At 45.8% G+C, this 15,347-nt stretch overlaps 1 protein-coding gene across 2 annotated transcripts; it reads right to left on the bottom strand.

The window, feature by feature from the left end:
* Positions 1 to 1,732: 1,732 nt before the first annotated feature.
* On the bottom strand, positions 1,733 to 14,218 carry ELOA (elongin A). 2 transcript variants are annotated; one of them, XM_057499841.1, is made up of 12 exons: positions 14,061 to 14,205; positions 13,371 to 13,454; positions 9,478 to 9,534; positions 8,627 to 8,733; positions 6,835 to 8,020; positions 6,366 to 6,480; positions 5,455 to 5,610; positions 5,251 to 5,348; positions 4,244 to 4,424; positions 3,806 to 3,917; positions 3,017 to 3,195; positions 1,733 to 2,117 (listed from the first exon to the last, which is right to left on the bottom strand). In XM_057499841.1, the coding sequence occupies exons 1-12, from the start codon at positions 14,133 to 14,135 to the stop codon at positions 2,056 to 2,058; spliced, it is 2,412 nt and encodes an 803-aa protein (XP_057355824.1). In that variant the 5' UTR covers positions 14,136 to 14,205; the 3' UTR covers positions 1,733 to 2,055. The 2 variants fall into 2 exon arrangements, with proteins under 2 accessions (XP_057355824.1, XP_036770576.2); XM_036914681.2 differs by lacking the exon at positions 13,371 to 13,454 and having other exon boundaries at positions 14,061 to 14,218.
* Positions 14,219 to 15,347: the final 1,129 nt, after the last annotated feature.

Here is a 15,347-nt window from a genome sequence, read left to right as displayed (position 1 = left end):
CTTACTCTTCTCACCAAGTCACATCCCTGATGCAGATACTCTTGGAGGGGGAAGAGGGGAAGATCCGGCTCTATGCACACAGGGGTGATCAAACATTTTTTTGTGCCAAAAATGAGTGATGTCAGCATGAATATGTGTCCTTTGTTCCCTCCCTGCCTAAAGACTCCTAATAAAGGAAATTAAATCATCCACAACTGAGTCTGAAATACGAAAAACTTGTTTCAATGACAAAGACTTGAACACACAGCTAAGAGACCAATCCAAGGTGGTGGGCACCTAGAGGAAGTCATTCTAGGCAACAGATGTCTGGCACCTGACTCGGTGTTCATTTGGTTTTAGGTAAGGAACTTCCTGATAAAGGGTTTGGGGAGCAAGCTAGGGGATGGGTGGAATGGTAACACAAATGATCAAGAGAAATCAAGCTTTATGTAATTCAAAATACAGCAGGAGAAAACACAGCAACATGTGTATCCCGACACATCAGGTACCCTGCATAGCAACACACACTGAACGACGGGCTTCTGCTACACAGATTTCCTGTGTTGCTCTGGAATCTTTAAAATTAGCCTAATTGGGGTCTCCAGGATGGTTAGAAACAGGGGGCTTCATCTCCTAGGGTTTTGAATGAGCTTGCTGAGGGGACTGCCAAGCCCCCAAGGCTGTCGCAGTACCCACACCCTCAGTCTATTCATCATGTTTAAGGATGGGCACCTCAAATGTAGAGCATCTCCATCCATCCATCTGGGTCACAGCCAGGGAGGCTTCTACTAGATCAGCACTGTTCAACAGCCAAGAGGGGTGATAACAGTGTCCTCCTAGATCTGGCCCTGCTCCTACACCAACTCAAAAGTGAGGCCCTCCCTCCCTCCCAAACCTCATGCATGCCCTCCCAGTTCTCTCTGATCCTGACACTACAGCTCAGACACTTGCCTTAAGTTGGCCCTTCCTTCCAAAGTTCTCTACAAAACATAACACACTGTTGTGCTCTTCCAATTACATGATCTTACCTTTTAAAGACAGGCAAAAATAAAACCGATTTCCAACATAGCATTGCAACTTTTAAAACCATTCACTTCTAGTAGCAATTCATAGGGAACAGGAGATTAAAGTGCTGGCTTTTAAAATTCTACAGTTGTATTTGGAGGCTACAAAAAGCCCTGCCATGTATTTGTGTTTTTTCCCCCTGCTTGTGGGGAGAAGGAAAAATGGGGGAGGAAAAACCCCTAAAGTTTTTATCAGAAACTGGAAATTATAAAAATGCTGGGCACCTGTGCAAATTCATCTCCCAAAGTTTTGTGTCCTCTAGTGAGCCTCAAAAAAGTGGGAACTGGCAAAAAGGATGGGGGAAAGATGCTAGACCTTTACAAATAACCTTCCTCAATAAATACTATTTAATGAGTAAGAAAGAGACGCACCTGCAGAGGAACTCAAAGCGACACTGGAAAGGGCCTCGGAGGTGAGGAGGTGAGCTGAACACCTCTGTCTTCCCATAGAGGCTCCTCTCTAGGACGGGCCGCCCAGGCCCCACTCCTCGCCCTATGTGCAGCAGGCACCACACAGGCTTTGGGGGTGCCTGTCCTCCCTCTGGACAAGAGTCCCCTCAGGAGAGCTGACCTGGGGCAGGGGAATGGCTTTCACTAGGCTTTTATCTAACTTTAATAAAGAACCCTGAAAATAAAAGGCTAAGTGTGTGGTAGAGGGCAAAAAAAGAAAAAGAAAAAAAAACTGGGGGTAATATAAATACAATCTGGGGGCGATATTTATTAATTAAAACTATGTCTTATAGTTTACAAAGACGTTAATTAACAACAAAAGTATATTGACCTTAAAATCCTCAGTGAGACTGAGCTTCACATCTTCTTCAGAACTCTGAAGGGTTCTCAAGCAGGGAGGCAGTGGCTGCCACACACGGGCTCACAGGTGCAAGCCACACCTGCGAACAGGGCAGGACCCGGAGACCAAAAGGCCCCGGCCTCCTTCGGAAGCTCCATTCCCCAACCCCCAGTGTCCCTGCTTTCTTCCCCTCAAATTTCATCCCCAAGGCCAGGCCTCAGTTTATCGTCGGGAGAATCTGTTCTTGAAAGCTTTAATCGTCTTGGCCATCATTGGGGCAATTTCTGTGAAAAGAGAAATAAGGGAGTGGTTTCAGATGTGTGCTGTTCAGACACATCCCACTAAACCTCACTACTCTCGGCTCTGCGTGACCAAATGGATCCGAGCAGGAGCTATCTGCTCCTCCCCCATAAAAGCAGCAACCTCCTGAGCACCTGCTGGGTGCTCAATCTCTAACAGCCCCACCAAGACACACAGAGCCTGGGCAACTTGCCCTTGGTTGTACAGAAATGGCAGAACTGGAATTCAATCCTCGCCTGACTCTACAGGCCATTCTGAGCCATCATTTAGCTCTACCTCACCAATATCCAAACCAGTGAAAAGCACCCCCTTTGAGCCCGCATCTGTCTAGCGTAGCAACAGGTCTAAGATGACCTCAGTGCGCCCACCACCTAAAGAGGCCTAGCTTGCCCTCTCAGCTGGTCAACATGAGCACAGCCAAAGCTCAAGCCCGGACTCCCACACCCTCCCGTGGGCCCTGAAGTGAATACAGAATAATGCTTTTCTTAAGTTAGGATACCCCCTTGTAATAGTGGGGATAGTCTATGATAATAAAGCTAATAAAATACAAAATAGACCCAACTAGATACAAAAAAGTAAGTACTTGGAAGCTGCGGTTATAAGGTTATAAAGCCTCAATAAGATGGGCTGCCATTTAGTTATTAATAGTTATGAATCCCATGTTATTTCCTGGAGAAAAAGGTTTACATTTAAGTAAAAAAAAATGCAGAGTGCCAAAATGAATGTTCACTATAATCGTTATTTAAAAGGTATCTGCACTGACATTTACAGCAGCCACGTGCAGGCATGTACAGACGCTACGCCCACGACACAGTGGTGATGACATTCAAAGCCTCCCAATACTAGCTGTGAACTTTCTTAGCAGGAACCCCAAGTTACATACTCTTCACAGTCGGTTTCCTAGGGTCATAGGAAACAGTGCTGCTGACCACCGGTGCCAAGTGGGCACTGCTGGTGCTCGGGCCGTCGTAGGCCAGGTCCTCATGGCTGGCGTTAAAGCTGTTGCTGCCACCACTGGAGGGGGCGTGGCTGCTTCCTATGGGGTAGGGGGCGGGCTTAATCCTGGAACACAGACGGGATGGAACTGGTTAGTCATGAGCCCCAGCAACCTGCCTTCGGAGCCCAAAGCTGGCCTGCTTTGAGGGAGACTCAGGTTTGTGGTTTTGACCAGCAGACCCGAGTACCCTAGATTCTGTGGATGGCTCAGAGGTGATGGCGTTAGCCCTTCAGAATGAATGATAATCTCCTTCAGAATGAATGAAAATCTCAACTAATTTTTCACCATTTAGGTGTAAATCTGTATTTTGAAAATGCTAATGTGAATTAGATTAAATAATTTAGTCCCGACAGTAACATGTTTTGTTTAAATGGGTGAAGGGAAAGCATAACGGAATGCCTCCTAGAAGCTAGTCCCCACTTAACTTTCCCCTCTGAGAGGCAGAAACAATGATCTGGTCCACGCTGAGGTCAAGGAAGCTGGGACCCAGGGAGGTCTCATGCAGAGCTGCTCACGGTCGGCTTCCGGAGCCCACTCTGCCCGGCTGGGCTCTCATCCCAAAAGGGCCTTGCTTCCTGCCCCTAGGCTGCCTCTTGAGGCTGAACAGCAGGCTCTTGGGGCTCTTGGCCCGGAGCATGCACAAAATTACAGAGGAGCAGAGAGCAGAGATCTTACTTGATTTTCTCAGGCACAGCTGCTCCTCCTGTTCCAAACTTCTCCTGCCTCCTTCGAACATCACGAGGCGGCTTGGCTACAGAGTTGACAAAGGCCATCTTTGCTTGTCGGCCTATGAAAAAATATGGTGATGAACACCTGCCTCTCTGGACAGAGATGCTACTAATATTTTCATAATCTACACTATTAGGAGATAAAAGCTTTTCAAATACCCCCAAAGTTAGGGAATTATTAACCCTGAAAACCCCTCTGTAGGGCAGCAAGGAAAATGGCAGAAAAAAACACGTCATCCCTACCCTACTTCTGTAAATCCAAGGGGGCTCTAAGGGCCAGAGGCTTCATCAGCCAGGCCCACTACAGCCCTGCTGTCAACCACAGCACAGGGCTCACTAAGTTGCCAGAAGCCCCATCCTGCCGGTTCTTCTCCTGCCCGCTCACCTTTGGGCTTATTGGCGTGTGCCGATCTGATATTCTTTGTCAGGACTCGTAGCCGCTGCTCCCGGGCATCCTGAAGCCGCAGGTACATCTCCCGCCACGACTCATACTCTTCTGGCCTTTCTTCCTTAAAGTCTCGGTGACAATGAACTTTCCATAATTGATCTGTTTCTTCAATTAATACCTAAAATCAGAACCAAGACATCATTTATATTCAAGCACTCTAACAAATCTCTTTTCCACCCTTAATCACCTAGGGGTGACCAGTTTCCTAATGATTTTTGGTCCTCCATAGCACTAGTATATTAAAACATCATGGTTCTAAAAAAAAAAATCAAATCAATAATTTAAAAATTATTAAGTGTGAGGCACTGTAGTAGCTGCTTTTGGGGAACTGGGGGGCTACAAGAGAAGACAACACAAAAATTAGTTTTAAGATCAGCCTTTTCCTTTAGAAAAATCAGTGAAAGGGGAACTGGGATGAAGTCAAATCCAGGTGTTTGCCAGCACACACGGAGCTGAAATGGCAACCTAAGAAGGATGCTGCTGTCGATCCTCCAGAATCAGAGACAGCTAATGCCATCAAACCAGTAGGTCCCAGCATGATGAGAAGGATTTTGGACAGATCCCGATGTCTCTAAGAGACACCCAGCCAATCTGTGCTCTTTCATAATCACCAGACACCTGAGTGTGAACACAAAGCTCTGCCCCCACCCTGGATCCCTGGGGCTGTGCTGCCAGAATTCTCCCTTGACCTCTGTAACGAGGCAAGGTCAAAGGATGTGTGGCAAGTGTTTTTTGCTCCCTTTAAATCCCACCTTGATTTGATGCCAGAAGCAGGTGCTAAAAATACGCTTGTTTAAAGGCCTATAGACAAACCAGACGTGCTCAGAATGGTGATCTGACCACTGCTGCCTGCCCTTCAGCTGTGGCCGATTCACAGAGACAAAGCCATTCCTAAAAACCCAAGCCAGAAAACCACCCTCTTCCCACCCAAACAGGATGCTCACATGATTGTATTCCTCTATGCGATATAGCTGATCAGGTGTACACCTCTCCAAAACAGGTTCCAGAACAGAATATGGGACGCCTCCCACTTCAAAGATTGCTGCAGAGAATCAAAGGTGAAAGTGTTGAGCAGCAGCCAAGCCACCCAGCGGTCAGGTCCCAGTGCCAGAAAGTGCTTGAAAGCAAGAGAGAAGCATGTGACTTACAGTCAATGTTGTTTTTAAGTACCCGGATGCACTGCTGGTGCAAGGTCATCATTTTAGGGAGATAGGCACACTTGGAACCAGAATACACTTGCATCTTAGAGTTCATCCTTCGTCCAGTGAATCCAGCTTCTTCCTCTTCCTGGGGTGAAGAGAGTGCTACAGGGCCAGAAAGCCAGAGCTGTGAGTTATGAAAGGCACTACGCCACTCAATGAAAGCTCTCCTTCCCAGCCCGTTCCTCGGCCTCCAGCTCCCTTTCTCAAAGCAACCAACGCTACCCGTTTCTTCTGTATCCTTCCAAACAATCTATGCAAAAACAAGCACACATGTATTTTATTCCTTTTTAACCAATAACACATTACTAGTTTTTTCCATTTGCCTTATTTTAGAAATTATTCCACATCAATACATCTCACATTTTTTTGCAACTGCTCAGGATGCCACTGTGTGGATGAACCTTGATTTATCTGTTAGTCTCTTGCTTGAGGGACACTCATGTGGATCCTAATTCTTTAGCTGTTAAAATGGCTTCTTTTAAAAACAAAAAGTTCATGTAGAACAAATAGAGTAAAGGGCAGCTAGTAACAGCAGCAGCTAAGATTTACTGAACACTTACTATGTGGGAAAACCCAGAGCTAAGAGCTTTATCAGCATGATCACCTTTAATCTACACAACAGCCCTGTGAGGCACATACCATTATTATTCCCGTTTTTAGAATATGAAACTCAACTCCAAAGAAATTAAGTTATTACCCAAGTTCATATAACTTGGAAAAGCCAGAACTGGGATTCACACCCAAGCCATCAAACTGCAGAGCCTGTGTGATTAAGAGAGGCACAAACACCTGCCATCAGATCATGAATGAACTTTTTAAATCTTTTTCCCAGTGAAAGAAAAGATACAGAAAATTACCTTTGCGCTTTGGTTGGAAGGAGGATATCAATTCAAGGGAAGGAAGTGGACGGTAATTGGCCTGTATCATGGGTAAAGGGAGGTCCGGCAATGCTGGCAGTGCATCGATGGGGACCTGCGGAGAGGAGACCGGTGACTGTCTGGACAGCCCCTTCCTACATGCACCAGTTCTTCCCCGCAGCCCAGCCCAGCAGCGCAGATCCAGGCTGGAGGAGGGGAGGCACTCATGTGCGATACCACCTAGTCAGGAAAAACACAGGGATGGGCCCAGCATAAAGGGACACCTCAGAAAATACTTAACTCGGGTACTACCGACCCTGGCAGCTAGAGAGGCCCAGAGGAAATTACTTCAAACTCAAATTCAACAGGCACAGAGAAGGCAGCCATGCAAAACAGTGGCAGGGTGGGCCCAGGGAGCTTCAGAGGGCTGGGTGCTCTGAATGGAAGCCACCCAAGGGCTGACGGTTACCTTTTTCAGCTTGGCTGAATTGGCTCCAGGAGGCTGAAGTGTCTCTGACTTGGTTTCATTCACCTTAGGTAATTTCTGAGCTGAGTCCAAGTTTTTACTACTGCTTTTCGAATCATTTTTTTTAAGTCCTTTCCCTCCAAGAGCTGTGTTTGAAGTTTTCACGATTTTCTTCTTTTTCTTCCGGGGCTGGTCGTAGCTGAGGTATGACTCAAAAGACATGGTAGGCTGTTCGAATTCATCATCCATATCTGCCTCCTCAGCTTTAGGAAGGGAGCCTGCTGACTTTCTATCCAAATGAGAAGTTTTCCCCTTTCCTTCCTGAGTCTTCAGGTTGTTGGAAACCTTCTCTTTTCCCTTGGGCAGCTGGCCCCCTGCCCCCTTCCCTGTGTGCAGGCTGTCTGGGCCCGGCCTGTGTCTGTCGGACTTGGTTTTCTCTGAGTCTTCGTGCTTCGGCTTTTTCAGGTGGTTGTCTGAAGCAGCCTCCAAGGGGGGTAAATACTTCTTCTTGGTGCTGCTGTCTTTCTCCTTCTCCTTCTTGACACCGCTGGAGGACAGCTTCTCCTTGGTGCTCGCCCCTGAGAGTGGCCTTCGGTTTTCCTCTTTGGAGATGGCTTTGTGTGACTTCTCTCGGCTCAAACACGACCGCTCATCTCCTCTGCCATCCACTGGACGTTTTTCCCTATGAGAGGATCTGTGCTCCTTGTTCTGACTCACAACCCCTTTCCCTGGGGGTTCCTCGAGGTGTCGTTCCTGACCGACCCCCAGCCTGTCCTGAAAGGCATTACTGTGGCCTTTTCCAGGCTTCTGGTGTGGAACAAAGGGCTCATGATCTTCCTCCGGGGATCTGTAATGGTCCATGGACATCTGATGAGGACTGGCAGAAGATCGGGGGGACTGAACATGGCCATAATCAGAAGATTCATGGTCTGAAGAGTACACTGGTGAGCCTCTGTGGCACCTCCTTCTCTCTTCTCTCCTCTCCTGACCGTGAGACACTTTGTGAGGTCTCTCGAGCTCTGAGAGCTTCCGGTGTTTCTGTCTGTGATCAGGACTATATGACTGGCTGCTGGAGGCTCTCCAGTGTTCCTGGTAGTCCCCCTCCACCTCCTCCTCTCTCTGAACAGCATCCCTGGGGCGCTTTTGGGAATTGCTCTTCTCAAAGTCCTGCTCATCAGGCTCCGTGTTTCTAAAATTAAAAAAAAAAAAGAGGTAGATAAAGCAGATATAAATCTCAATGTAATCCTTGTTCAGAGGACAAAGTTACAGAACCTGAACTCACAAGGTCTTGGGAAGAAGGTAAATGGGCTCTGCTCAAAGATCCTCAACTAAGTTTTAAAATAGGGAAAACTCAAAAATTTAATAAATGGAAAATGATGAGCTTAACTACAGGATAAAAAGAATATCATATATCTGTGGACATGAAAATACTTAAACAAATTTCAACACAGGGACATATTTAACTTGTCACATAACAAAGGGGTTGCTATTTATATAGTTTGTTCACAGCTATGCAAAAAATGCCTTTTAAGAAGTACGTAGGAAGAAGCATACCAAAATGTTAATAATGCTTATCTCTGGATGGTAGAATTATAAGAAATTTTGATTCTTACTTCTATTTTTAAATATTTTCTGATATTCTACAACAATAATGAATTATTCTTATAACAGATGCAAAATAAATATTTTAAATAAGAAGGCAGAGAAGGAATAAACAAAAACACTTCAGCCTGTAAACACTCCAAGTACCAGACTTAACAGAGAAGCTGAACAAACCTACTAGTGATGCTCTTACCGCTCCACAGGAACCAGCTTCTTCCACTGGGCCACCAAGTCCCTGGCAAAGCTTCCAACGTGCTCATGTTTTCTCAGGCTATTTACCGTCTTCCCAACCCCAGTCTCCTACAAATTTAACAAAGAAATTGTTAGAAGGCTGTGGACCTAGGATCACCAATCAATACTCCTTCCGAAAACATACCTTGCAAGTCTCAGTACAAAAGTGCTTGGTGCCTGTGGCCCAAAATGCTAATGACAGCAGCAAAGCACACCAGATTAAGATGAAAACACTGAACTAAAACATTTCTAGACTTAAATAATAAAAACAGGAGTGATTTTGGCTAGAGTCAGGCACTGAGTTAAGAGTTTTGTATATAATATCTGAACCAATCCTTACAACTCTGAGAGGCAGGAATCTGCCCCATTTTACAAAGAAGGAACAGCCTAAAGCTACAGAATTTGGATTTGAATCTAGAACTAGTTGATGCTAAAGCCAATATTTTAATTTTTGTGAGATAAAATTCATGTAATATAAAATTCATCATTTTAACCATTTTAAAGTGTATAGTTCAGTGGTTTCCAAGACACTCAATACTGTGCAACCATTGCCACTAATTCCAGAACATTTCTATAAACCTAAAAAGAAACGCTGTTCCTCCCAATTCCCCTCAGGGATGGGCAACCACTAGTCTACTGTCTGTTTATGGATTTGCCTATTCTGGACATTTCCTATAAATAGAACCATACAATATGTGATCTTGTGTCTGGTTTCTTTCATTTCCAAAGTCCATGCTCTTAATCTTCCTGTACAATCTCTCCCAGTGGAGATGGGATATAGTTATATAATATATAAAGTTACACAGTTCTTACCGCAAGAATGTCTACTGTAATAGGCAAAGTGGAGAGTTTCTTCAAATTTTTCAATAGCTGCAGAGAGGACACAATAAACATTAATTTCTATAAAATCATCCTCATTCACTGGAATAAATAAGAATATCTGATGGTCACGTACTTACTCACTTCTAAGCGTTATACAGGAATAAGACGGTCAATAGGGATTTTACAAGAGTGAAAACAGGCTCAGAAAAGTCACTTGCCCCAGGATGCAAGTAGGGCAGGACTCATTCAGGCCTGTGGTTTTGGATTCCATGCTTTCAACCATTATGCTACACCAAGAGGAACTGAGACTTGGAGAAGAAAATCAAACATACCAACTCTAATAAAGGCCATCAGCTACTATCACTTGCCCCAGTTTTCAGAGAGAATTTCTGAGAAAGGTACCAATTTTAGGAAAATTACCCACAGACTCAGAGGAAAGTAAAAAGGAGAAGAGGTCTCTACAGGAAAAGGGCAGCATGTTTCCAAGAAGAGTCATGGTGTTTAATAGAATTGTTTTTCTCATACAAGTGGGAAGCCAAGACCAATATCAAGTTGCCAGCATCAGAGCTTTGCCATAGCAAATGGTGAACACAAAACGTTTGGGTAGGTTAGGAAAGTCATATGGGTTTGGCCACATTTCCTTTCTGGAGTCCCTAAAAGTAGGTCAAAATCAGGATAGCAGAACTGTTAAGACAGAGTCCCAGAGTTAGAGACAAGCTTCAGCTTGGCTCTGTCACCTCCTTGCCTGGTGACCGTGTGCAAGTTGGTAGCCTCTCCAACCTTAGTTACTTCATCTGTAAAAGAAGAACTGGATCCTGTCTCTGCTTCACCAGCTGGGAGGATTTGCTGAGACAAACCATGTGCAGTCCTTAGCAATAGGGCCTGTCACGCTAGAAAAGCTCAATAAAGGGTTACTATTAATCATTTCACTTATCAACCAACAGCTCTTTAAATGTCTACCCTTAATCCTCACCCGGACATTCCCCAGCCAATTCCTAATTGCAACATTTTTACCTAGCCATAACTGGCTATGCCTTTCTCTAGGAAATGGTTCTGTGTGGATAAATGCACCACTGGAGGAGTGCTGTAAAGTAGTTCAAAACAGATCACTGTGATCATCTTTACATTTAAATATTAGACAATCAGATCTGTCTTTTTCACGTGTAGCCAGGCTATAACTAGTGTGCCACACTATTGTTAGGTGGAGCAGGAAGGTATGTTTTTCTGGTCATTCTACTTCCATAATTATTGAACATCATCACTAGACACAGCAATTGGATCCTAAGTGAAAATCTTGTTTGGGAACAAACAGGAAGCCAAGTGGTGTGTCTAGGGAGTTTCACCATCATAGCTGAGTGAAAATTATGCTCCACTTCATCAATCACCATCATCCAACTCAAGAAAAAGTTTATGTGTATTTCTTGTCACCCAAACTATGGGTGCAAAGACTGCCAATTCCTTTTCTTAATGGAAAATTTAGAATGATTGGAAAGGTTAAAAACAGGTTGTCTCCCTGGAAGGCAACTATACACCATCTACTGTGTGTCAGTTACTATGCTAAATTCCTACATCAATCACCTCATTTCATCCTCAATGAACAACTCTGTAAAATGGGTATTGTTCTCCCCATTTTATAGATAATGAAATCAAGCCCAGAGAGGTTAGGTAACTTGCCTGAAGAGCCAGTCAGTCAAAGTGTCTACCGCAGCACATAAACAAAGCCAGGAGAAACATACACCACAGTAATAACTGTCCTTAGAAAATAGCAAAAGAAGACAGAACGGGAACTCACATGCTTCTTAGCATATCCAAAAAAAAGCAGAAGAGTTCCTCCATCACTATCATGTTGTTAGACAGTTTAGAGTCCACAGAATAAAAGAGGTCACCATGGAGACAGACTCCCAGGACCTCTACAAAGCCAACATCTAAGGATGGGGCCAGAAGTCACGGAGGGTGTGCTCATCTCAAAGCAGAGCACTAACTGGAAGGGTAAACGCTGCCCTTCTGCTTTGCTTTGGCTTAGCAGGGACAACTTAAAAGCAGACAAAACTAAAACCCTGGAGATTTTCAAACTGATGTAGCTCAATATAAGAGAAAAAGAACTTTGGAGCCTTTCTATTTTCAATGAGGTTCAAGAAAGAGCAAAGCAATAACAACTTGCTGTTATCAAACCAAGGGACCAATTGTAGAGTTTGCAAGAACTGATAACGGGTCATTGAGAAATGTCAAGCATTTGCATAATACACGCTTAGGAATCTCAGTTGTCCTTTGCACACTCCTTTAACCCAATGGACAAAAGACGTTCATAATGTTGACCCCTTGTTCTCTACTTGCCATCCAACTGTGTTCTTGGCAGTTTTCACATTCAAAACCTAACACAGGACAGGTAGAATTACCAGCCATGAAAACTGTTCCCAGTTATACAGTAGGAACCAAGTGACCTCGTCTGCCTGATACTTTCCCCCAAGTAAGCCTAGGTAATAGATGGACTTAAGTGAAAACAAAGTTACAGTTGAACACCAATGTTTAACAACAGAAGATCCATGAACATAGGTGTGGAATCAACCCTTTGACTAATGATGGTTTGACATCAAGAACGTTGCAAATTCAATACTGCTATATAATCATCTTGCAATTTCAGGAACAACCTGTGGGAGCTTGTCAGGTTAACAGAAGGTTAAAAAGGCTGGTGTGCCAGCTTGCAGTTTTCCCTCTGCAGTTGGATCATTTCTGAATGCCAACTATTGTGCCCTTTGCAGAAATGATCTCCCAACATTTTCTCATCTTCATAAAGGGTGATTTTCTGTCTGGGAAGAGAAAGCCCAAATACTCACAATAATCACTAATAGTTCAAGTAGGATGAGAAACCAACCAAATATTTTCCTTATTTGAAATGTCAGGCACATCAACTACTAGAAATGCTACTTCAAAATTTAAACTCCCCTGGAAAAATGACTATAGCTACTATATGGATCACTTTTTAACCTGAAAGAAATAAAGGCAAAATTGGGAGGGAGAGGGAGGTTACACAGTATTGCTCTGTTTTAAAAATCGGTCACAAACCTACAGTATTTAGGAAAACAAACTAGTACCCAGAAATAATGACCACTTATTAGATGTTCACAAAGGGTTATTGTGAAAAGAAACTTGTAAATATGCCTGGCTACTAGGTACTAAAGCCGCAATAGAAAATAGAACATAAAACAACTGGAAGCATTTAAGTTTTTACAGATTTAAAACTAAAATGGCTTCCTGAAGAACTGGCTCTCTGAGCTAGGGATGCACGAAAAGAGTTAAGAAGTGGCCTGGTGGTGAGATGCTGTGTGCAGCAGCCTTTAGAGATGCAGAAAGAACTTCCCGTTAGACTGGAAGCAAGGTGAAGAGAAGGCACCTTTCAAGAAAAAGTGAATAGTTGCCAATAATATCTAGTGAGCGCTTCGTATGAGCCTGGCGCTTCCGCTGTTAGTTTAGTCCTGGGAAGAAGTAGGGGAGGAAAGAGGCTCGGCAAAGAACGTCCCCAACGTCCAGGCTGGTAAACGGATTAGAACACAAATCTCGCCACCACTTTATCTAGACTTCCTCCCTCGATTACTTCCTCTTCAAAAGGTACTCTGGGGCAGAGGTCCAACCCAGGGGCTGTACACTCAGGCTACAGTGCTGACGGAGAATGTCAAACACCTTAAGCGCTTTCATCAGTGTATTTCTATTTTTAAAAATTCTGACATCCATCAGACGCTCTCTCAGACACCAGAAGCCGGATAACAGAAAGTCGGACAGGGAAAAGAAGGCGTTTAACTTAAGAAAACAGTTCAAAACAAAACTAGCTGAGTTCAATTAAAAATGGTTGCCCATCCCTTGCTGCCAGGAGACACGGTAGCTCTTACCTTTCTATAAAGCCCAGAAGGAAAGCTAAAAGCTGCAACTTCTATAACCTTTTCTTCTGACTGCAGCCAAGTTTTTAGGCGTACCTACAGCCAGGTGACATAAGATTCATTTTGTTTGGTTCTGAAAGGGATTTACTAAGATATAGAAAAGATCCACGTTCTCATATTAAACCGGAAAGCAATAAAAACGTCTCTTAGAGACGCGGGACCACACAAGGAGCCCAGACTCCACCGACCACGGGCAGAACCGGTTCCTTCTCCTCCCAACAATCATCAAGACACTGGGAAACACTTTGCAGGGAGAGGCGCGCAGAGGGAGTGAACTCCGGACGAGCTCCCGACGGGAGACAGCTGGCCCGGGACCGCGGGGAGCGGCTCCAGGGCGGCACGACGTGTGGTGCCCACGGCCTGGCCTGGCCCGGCCCGGCCCGGCCCGGCCGGGGGGCAGGAAGGCAAGGAGGCCGGAGGCCGGGCCCGCCGAGCCCGCCGCCTGGCGTGCGGACCTGGCCGCACGGGCAGCGGTGATGGCCGCGAACTTCTCGACCCCGGACGCGAGCTCGGCGGGGCCTGGCCTCGGGTCCGAGCGCCCACGGCCCCGGCGGTCGGGATGGGCCACACCCGGGCCGGCGACCGTTACGGGGCCGCCCCGCGCCCAACGCCCGCCCCGCTCCGCGCTGCGAGCCCGCTCACCTTCTTCGGGTCTGGGTTCGCGGCCAGGCGCGCCTGCAGCTTCTCCACGACTTGGAGCGCCGACTCCGCCGCCATCGCTGTCACTGGCGCGGCCTCCTCGCCGGAACTGGGCTCGCGTCGCGTTCTCGGGCCGCAGCTCCGCCCTCCGTGCAGCCCCGGCGGAGACGGAAGCGACTGGCCCCTTCCGGCCCTCCGCGCGCGGGCCCGAAGCCTGGCAGGAGGATGAGGCCGCTGCCCCGCGCCCGGCCTTGTGAATATAAACCCCACCGCCCACCCCTGGCGGGGGCCGTGAGCCCCGCCCCGAGTAACACCTGTCGGTGGTTCCTGGGCTGGTCCGCCGCTCGGGAACCAGCAGGGATTAACCCTCGCGACCACCCTAGGTCGGGTGCACTGAGCGCCAGTGGTTGGGCTGTCTTAATTCCACCCTCAATACAACCCCATCAAGCGTGTTATATTACTCCCATTTTACAGATGAGGAAACGGGCTCAAGGGGACCGAATTAACTTGCATGTAGTCCTTTAAACAGGAAAGAGGTGAAGCTCGAATTCCAATCTAAATAGTTTAGGCCCACTGCGAGCGTACATCTCTGAAGACGTCAAGGAATTGAGGCCCAGAGAGAAAGGGATTTGCCAAAAGTCAAACAGTTTAGCTACATGAGGTAATCGCTCGTGCGTCTCACTTTCCCCCAAAACAGTGTCTGGGACATCGACACCAAATAAATACTTCAGTGAATGGATGAATGGTTGTTTCCTCTGAAGCAGTAGGTTCCGAATCAGACCAGCCCAAGACACTATCCTTGAAAGTACTTACCCTCATTCTAGAAGCATTACATTTTACTAGTACTGTTATCATTATTAAAAATAACAACAGAACAGTTGAAAATGGACTTAAAATATCAGTATTAATTACATCTTGCTTGATAAGATCAGATTGGATCATAATCAGATCTCCAGCAGCAACTTGGCAATGTACCTTGGCCTAACTTCCCATCCAATGTAGGAAAGCTCAGATACTCCCAGGTCCTAGCTCTGGAGAAACAAAAAGAAACAATATAAACTGTTCCTTCAAATGAGCTTTCACTCACTCACTCTGCTGAATAGGCCTTGCTACTATGTTCCCACCCCTCTGCTTGGTGCCCCTCGCTCTGCAACTGACACTTGTCAATTTAACCTTCTGTCTTGCCAGTGGGCTGTTTATTCATCAAGTGCAGTCCAAATTTAAATCTCTGCTGCCCAGTACAATCCAGTTGACATAATCAGTACTGGATAAAAAGTCCATACGAGACCA

The sequence above is a fragment of the Manis pentadactyla genome, chromosome 4, assembly GCF_030020395.1.
Source record: "Manis pentadactyla isolate mManPen7 chromosome 4, mManPen7.hap1, whole genome shotgun sequence".
In the NCBI taxonomy this organism is placed as follows: Eukaryota; Metazoa; Chordata; class Mammalia; order Pholidota; family Manidae; genus Manis; species Manis pentadactyla.
Note: the sequence above shows the minus strand (reverse complement) of the source record. Positions and strands in the feature narration are given on the sequence as shown.